General features: G+C 39.1%; 1 protein-coding gene across 1 annotated transcript; it reads right to left on the bottom strand.

Annotated features, from left to right (window-relative positions):
* Window positions 1–1329: 1329 nt before the first annotated feature.
* Window positions 1330–7431, bottom strand: LOC122535738 (ras-related protein Rab-3-like; the record flags this gene model as incomplete). Its single annotated transcript, XM_043667521.1, has 2 exons — window positions 1330–5857; window positions 7095–7431. Coding segments are annotated over 2 exons (493 nt in total), but the record flags the coding sequence as incomplete, so codon positions are not given.
* Window positions 7432–7731: the final 300 nt, after the last annotated feature.

Here is a 7731-nt window from a genome sequence, read left to right on the forward strand (position 1 = left end):
CAGATGCATTGGTCGATCACGTTTGAAACATTCAAAGATACGAATCGGTCGAAGAGAAAAGTAACTTGGGTTCTAAATTTTATTCTTTGGCGAGATATAATCTTGCTCCTCCCTGGACAGAATGTAACTGTCGTTCATTATACAGCATCGTATGAACAGACTAAGTACAACACTCGTGGGATCTCGTGTTTTACGTAACAATCTGATGTGTTGTCCTTGAAAAAAAAAAAAAAAAAATCAACGCGTCTCTTTTGTTATCTGCGATTCGTTTTGGCGTGTGACGTTGCGTTGCATTGTGTTACGTTGTGTCACGTTACATTATCGCGTTCGTTGCACGAACGATTTCTGCGGGGGAGTAATAAAAAAAAAAAAAAAACGGAAAGAAACAATCGTGCAAAATTCTTGTCACAGAAGTTGGGAAAGATGGACACGAAAAGAGAAGAAAATGAAAGAGAAATAGAAAGAGACAGACAGAGAATGAGAGACACATGATTCCGTCGATCGTCACGCCTCCACGTTAACAGCACAGTTTTATTTTTCACCGACTTGATCGATACAATCGTACAATCTCTTCGATCGATGGATTACCTCCTTTCTTCTTTTTTTTTTTTTTTCACCCCCCATCTTTCCGCCTTTTTCTCGATATTTTTTCTCTTTTTTTTTTTTTTGTTTTCATTTTATCCCTTTTTTTTTTCTTTTTCGTTTCTTTGTCTCTCCTTTCGATCCCCACGATTACACGATGGCGCAGGCTGCATTTTCTCGAATCGTATCTCGAGTTGACACGAACATGTAACGCTTACAGTACACTTCATTACAGATTCAATAATATATTTATATATATATTTATATATATAATATATATAATAGGTTTTTTTTTTATATATATATATATTTCTTTATGTACAGAGGGCAGCTTGCCTAGTAGGTTTATAACGCCGAGCAACGACTGAAGTAATCGATTGGACGCTATTTTTATTCATTTATTTGTTTATTTTCTCTTCCTCTTCGATTTATCCTTTTATAGCTTCTTTTTTTTTTTTTTCTTTTTACGATAATTGACGCCAAATGTCGATGCGCTTGTTCGTATTGCTCCTCGTTCGTCCATCGGGTTCGGGGTTACAGTTTAACGCGACGTTTAAAAAATTCCTAAAACAATACACGTGCACACACGACGAAGAGATCTCTTTCTCCTATTGGCACAGGCAATTTCGTTTCGTGAAATTCTATCTGAGTTTGTACAAAATATGTACAAAATATATATATATATATATATTTTTTTTTTATTCGGTTTACAAAACTTCAGAGGGTGCGGGTGTTTTTTTTTTTTCCTTTTTATAATATATTTAGGAGATAGAAAATCTTTTCTCGCAGAAAAATAGGCCAATTTTTTTTTCTTCTTTTTCTTTTTAATAGAATTTCTAATTCTCGAAGTTTGTAATTTTTGCTCTAGGTGAAATTTTGTTGGTTCTTCGTTTATGTTCAAGAACAGGTCACTGTGTCTTTTCACTTCTTTTCTAATTTTTTGTCGCTCAACTGCGAATCTCTCCTTGTTCAATCTTATTTCAATCGATTTTCTAATCGACCACGGATTGAAAAATCTACGTCTTTCACCGATTCAAACTTCCTGCCACAAGTATCTGGACACTTACCACCATTTAATACCAACCGGATGCTCGTCGGTGCTTTTACTCTCTACTAATCTCGTTATCAAATCGAAATGCTAAGCAGGGAATGTCGAGAACGAGTTGGCTGGTAATTGTCCAAACACTTGCACAGAATTTCACAATTGAAAATCTGGTCTGTGCCAATGATTTTGTTCTTTCATTTGATGCCAATCTTCGCTCAACGAAGAAAATCAACGAACTCCCCGGTTATTAATTAATTTTTCGAATACGTTTACTCGAGCGTACCGATATTTGTTCAAGTGATATAAATACGACGTGGCATGTGCGCGGATGGTTGTTCCTGCGAGTAAATCGGATCGTTCTTAATCCCTTCAATCTGAACTGTCTCACGTTTCGAACGAACATCGTGTTTGCGAAAAAAGAAAGAGAAAGAAAAGAAAAGAGGAATAATGTCTGCTTTAGAATGGCGTGTGTGCTTTTGTCACACGACGAATATTTTTCGACAATTGTTTCGAGAAATGGGGGCATCGACGCGCACGGACGTCGCAACCAAAATGGCCGACACCGTTTCGCCTAATGGAACCTGTCCTCCGCGATCGATCCGCATGCGATCTTAAGAAACAATAATCCGATTTTCACATTCTCCTCTTGTTTTATTGAAACAAACTCGTGTCGTTGGGCAATTGTCCTTAGTTAGTATCATTATTTTTGAATTGCCGGGATAGTTTGCAATTTTCTCAGAATTAAGGGTTAATAAATTTCCAATTATCCTTTGAAACGTCAACGACAGCGTTCAGTATCGTTGATAAATAAATTTTATTCAATAATTTTCTCCGAAGGATCTCTCAAACAATTGTCCAAATTGTTATTACTTTGTTTTTTTTTTTTTCAGTTCTTACACGATATTCTAATTCTATCATTTCTCAACAACTTTTCACTATCTTTCAACGTTTGAGTTTTCTCAACGTGAGAAATTCTCGAGTTTTCCTGTCACTCGCTACGAAAATTTTCCGCCCGCGAGTGGAGAGTTCGTAGCTTCGAGAAAAACGATAGCGAGGCTTCTAAAAATTTTTTCTCGAAGAAAGGGAAAGAAAGTTTTGTTTAAATGAGAGAGAGAAAAATATTCACGGCTCGTGCGTCGAGCGTCCACGTCACCGTACTTCAGCCGTCGCAACAATTCTATTAACATCGTCTCAGGTGCCCGAGCTTTGAACGAGCCTTCGAGGATCAAAAGATTCGAAAGTTGTGCATCAGATCGACGTCGTCGAGATAGTTGGGTCGAGGTAGAACATCCTCCAGAAAATATCGAGTTCCTCCAGTAAGAAGAAAGGAAACGCCATTGACAATACAACACGTACAGATATATTTCGATTTCTGTTTCTCGTTTTTTTTTTTTTGCAACTTTTTCTTCGACAGAGTTGCAAATTCCTTTCGATCGACGATTTCGAGCATAGACGCATTCGCTGCTATTTGTTCATCCTTGCACGATCGGACATTTCATTAAAAACGGATTAAAAGCTTCCAAATGAAATTTCCGGATATTCAGTTTAACAAGCGAGGAATTTAATTAAAAAGGAAAATTTCAGCTGAAAAATTGAATGTAATAAAGGAATGCAATATATGCGACCGTGTTAATTAACAAAAAATAATTTCCGATGGAAAATTGAGTTTAACGAAGAAAGAAATGCAATTAGGTTAATTAAACAAGACTGACGTCGGCTTGAAAATTTTTGAGAATTAAAATCAGCATCCTTCTGGACACCCTGTATTCGATTAATAACATTTCAATGTACAAACGTTGCAACGTCAAGCGTGAAAGTATTTAAATTTCTTTAGAAATTATTTCTTCATTTATTGCTGCGTGTTCCTTCCTTTCTCTTTTCTCATAAAAAAGAAACTTTGTTTTAAATAATAATTTTTATTTAAACACTCTCTGCTTGTTGTTTCACCTGTCTGAAATTTGTGTCAAACTGAAATAATTCCACGAGCACCATCGTTTAGAACACATACACGACAATTGAAGCACCGATATGCATCGATAGCAGCGAATGCGTTAAGCCCAATTCACACTTGAAAAAGTAACTTCATCCGAAAACCAATAAAATCACACTCGTCGTGTCATAAATGCGACGACACTCAAGTCGACACACGCTTCACAAACACATCGTGATCTTAATTTTCAATATCTCACAATTTTCCAGGTATGAAAGGGGCTTAAGACGTTTTTTGTCGATCCGAGCGCGCTTGAAATCGCCAAACGACCATCTGTTTGTCTAACGATTCGTGCTCCCTCGAGACGAATTGTGGTGATCTTTGAAGGAACGAACTGATCCAGGGAAAGGAGAGATCGACCAAAAAAAAAAAAAAAAAATGGCGGCCGAGATCAGTCGATTCTTGAGACACGGCTCGAAGGGGCACGGACTGTCCGTTCGAATCACTCGCAGTGAAACCGAGCCCTTGAGATAAATTCTCGTTTCTTTTCGATTTCACTTCAACTCTTTCGTTATTGTCCTACTCACGTCGATGAATCGAGCAGAATTCCCTGACCGAACGTTCAAACGTTTGAGAAGCCGATGTTTCCGTATGTTTGCGCACCGATTAGAAAGTTGGAAGTGAACAGCGTTCCCATCTTGGGCCATCGAACTGGCCCACCAGATTCGAATTTGTCACGTGAAAAAGTGTCGTGGTGAATTATAAATTTTCCTCGTCACAGCGGCCAGGTATTTGTTACATCGTGGCAACGTTGTTTTTGTTCAACGAGCCATAAACGATCCCTGACCATTCCCACCAGTTTCACCGTCGAACCCAAGCATAATTATCGCAACGCCAGCTCGCAATCGGCTCGTTGGCACCTCCGCGTAATCAGGCTACAACCGTCATACATATTTATATATGTATACAGGGCGAATCGCGTGATTAATTGCTCTTGCAGTCGTCGGTGAATCGATCTTCAAGCTTCTGACTGAATATCAAAAAAAAAAAAAAAGACGAGACAGAGTGGCGGAGCTTTTCTTTTGGCTGTGAGGGAATGGTTTACTAACGTTGACGGGAGGATAGGATAGCCCTTTGGTAGCAGCCAGTGACTGCTCTTAACTCACTCTCAGTAGGGATCGAGTCTTTTTCTGTTCCGTGTTACTTTTTGTAATCGACACTACGAAATTTGTAAATTAGGTACTTTAAAATATCATAGAGTGTATGTTAAATGTATCTAAAGTGTACAAAATTCTATTGAAATTTGTCAGAGATGTCGCGAGAAAGTTAAAAGTCAATTGTCAAACGAGTCTAATGAGAGAGGATATGTTGAGAATTTAAGTACAGCGACGTTCAAGAAATTTGATTCCCCAAATTGGGCATGGACGTTAGAAGATAGCTGAGATTAGTTTTCCAATTAGAAAATTCGAAATTGGGCGAAATGGCGATAGAGGGGAGGAATCGAAACAAACTTCGAAAAATTGTCAGCGACAAACGGGTAGGATTGAGGATGTCGAGTCGATGCTTGTCCAACTCGAGACTCGTCAGTGTTTTCACGCTCGAATTCTCAAAGATCGTCTTAAACAACACGGAGAAGCAATTTTTTTTTCTTTTTTCTTTTTTTTTTTTTCTTCTTTTTGTTCGTTAAATGGAGTAGCGCGGTCCGTCCTGCGCATATACATTATTTATGTGCACATATATAAATATATCGATCGAGAAAGGAGGAAAGAAAGAGAGCAGAACGAAGAACGGCCGGGAAACAAAGGTCAAAGGAACGACGAACAAAGTGAACTAGAGCCAACGTTTTATCACTCGACCTTCCTCCTCCTCTCTTTCTCTCTCTCTCGCTTGCTCTTATTCCCCTCACACAGTCACGGCTAACCACACTCACCACATGCACACAGGACCACGTGCACAAACGTTCACGCATACATGTACAGACATACACGCGTTCTTTCTTCTAATATTTCATCCTTTCCCTTCCTCGTCGTCATCTTCATGTTCTTCACTGTTTTCTTCTTATTCATCGTTATCCTTTCTTTTTTTTTTTTTTTTTCTTATCATGCTTTGCAGAGCAATTGCAGAGCAACGGGCCATCCATGTTCTTAGCAATTACAGTTGTCGTCCGTTGGATTGGTCGGCTGATCGGTGAGTCGTTGACCCTTCGCCTGGCCCATACCACCCGCGATCAAGGTCGGATCGTTGTCCAGGGATTCGCTCATCTTGTCGCATATTATATCTACCAGTTGCTCGAATACCGTCTGTGAATTGGATGTGAAATTTAGGTTCAGTTGTCTGTTGTATCCGAAGATTTTGAAAAAGTTAGGGTAATAAAAAAAGAGTATATGATGGAGCATATATGATTTAGCAGTGGGAGTTGACTTTAGTCTTTTCTCGAAATGAGGATTCAACTTGTCTCACAGGATCTTGAAGTTATTTTAATTTTAAAGGGCTAGATCCAACTTTCAGCAATGGCCAATATCAATTTTGCTCATGTTGTTTTTGGAGAAAGAGGATCGTAGCTCGATGTAGACTTAATCTAGGCCTGAGGTATATTGGACAAGTTAGTAGTGACAAACTGACAGCGAATGAAACACCTGTGAACCTCGGTTGTGCTAGTTTGGCTCACAGAATCCTAAAAGAGTGATTCACTCTGTAGCTATTTGGCTTCTGCACTCTGTACTGTACTATGAACTAACAAAACCCTATAGACAGAGTGTCATACGTAGACACAGTTAGAGAGTTTAGAAGTTAAGTGAACATTGAGTCACTCTTCTGGAGTCCTGTGAACTAGATATTTAATCTGTTCGTCATTTCCGACATCTACAGTCTATATTAAAACTCTGAGAGTGCTTTTAGCAACAAGCAAAAAATAGCAGATTCGCTGTAAGTAATTTCTACGTTGTTATTTTAAAAAAAAGACCAACTGGATCATAGTCTACGTCACATGGACAACAGTGAGCAAAAATCGATCGAATGGACGTCAATGGCAATAAGCTCGACCCGATAAATGAGTGTGGAAAACGTGACGCGATAACGCTGCCGGCCGTGCGATCGTTGAGTATCGATTGGGGATAATGGGCCGGACAAACAGTGGAAGAAAAATGAACATGGAAGCGATTGCACTATAGGCAGAATCTATTTGTTCTACGTGTAATTTCCGCAACGAAATTGGTTTTGGTCTGATTGCAATGTTAGACTCTCGAACGTTCTCTAATTTTTTCACTTTAACTGTATTTTAGTCAGTTCCAATTGTTGATCTGAGCGTTGCACCGCGATCTAGTCACGAGATCTGTATCTATGTTTCCAAACTGCGACGCATTTCTCGAGCTTCGCAGTATCTACAAATAACCAAAAGTGACCGACTTGCAATTCGAGACCAATTCAGCTCGAATTCAATCAGACTGACGTTGTCAGTGGGAATTTTGCCATCAAGAGAAAATTTCAAACGACTGTTCGAGACCTACCTGTTGCGAACCCGTTAGGTTCTGGATTTACCTTGATATTAATGTTCTCCTTGGCCGATGTCTCGAAGAACTGGACGCCCAACTGGTCCGCTAGTTGCTTGCCCCTCTCAGTAGTGATCACCCTCTCGTCCTCCATGTCGCACTTGTTGCCGACCAGGATCACCTGGGCGTTGTCGCACGAGTAGGTTTTGATCTGCGTGACCCAGTCCTGCACCGAATTGAACGACTCCTCGTTCGTGATATCGTACATCAGGATGAAGCCCATCGCGCCTCTGTAGTAGGCCGTCGTTATCGTCCTGTATCTCTCCTGGCCTGCCGTGTCCTGCAACGAGGCGATCTCGGTCAAATTTGTACGACTGTTCAAGTCACTAGTTATTAAATAGTCGTCATTTTGATAAAATGTGTACTAATCGATCTCTGAAATTTCGACTTTTGAAAGGAGTTTGTAATTTGAATATTTTTAATACAGGGTGGGCCAAAGGTTTCTTCCCACTTATTTTCTTTTTTTTATAAAACATCAAAATGTAAGAATAGAAACTAATTTTAATTTTATTAATTTCAAATTAAATTTGAGTTCAAATGAACGTGTTTTGAAATTGTTTCGAATGTTGACCGCCAGAAATAAATAAAAAAATTACGGATTCACTGTATTTAATAATTTCAATATT

The sequence above is a fragment of the Frieseomelitta varia genome, unplaced genomic scaffold, assembly GCF_011392965.1.
Source record: "Frieseomelitta varia isolate USP_RPSP 00005682 unplaced genomic scaffold, Fvar_1.2 scaffold_759, whole genome shotgun sequence".
NCBI classification, from domain to species: Eukaryota; Metazoa; Arthropoda; class Insecta; order Hymenoptera; family Apidae; genus Frieseomelitta; species Frieseomelitta varia.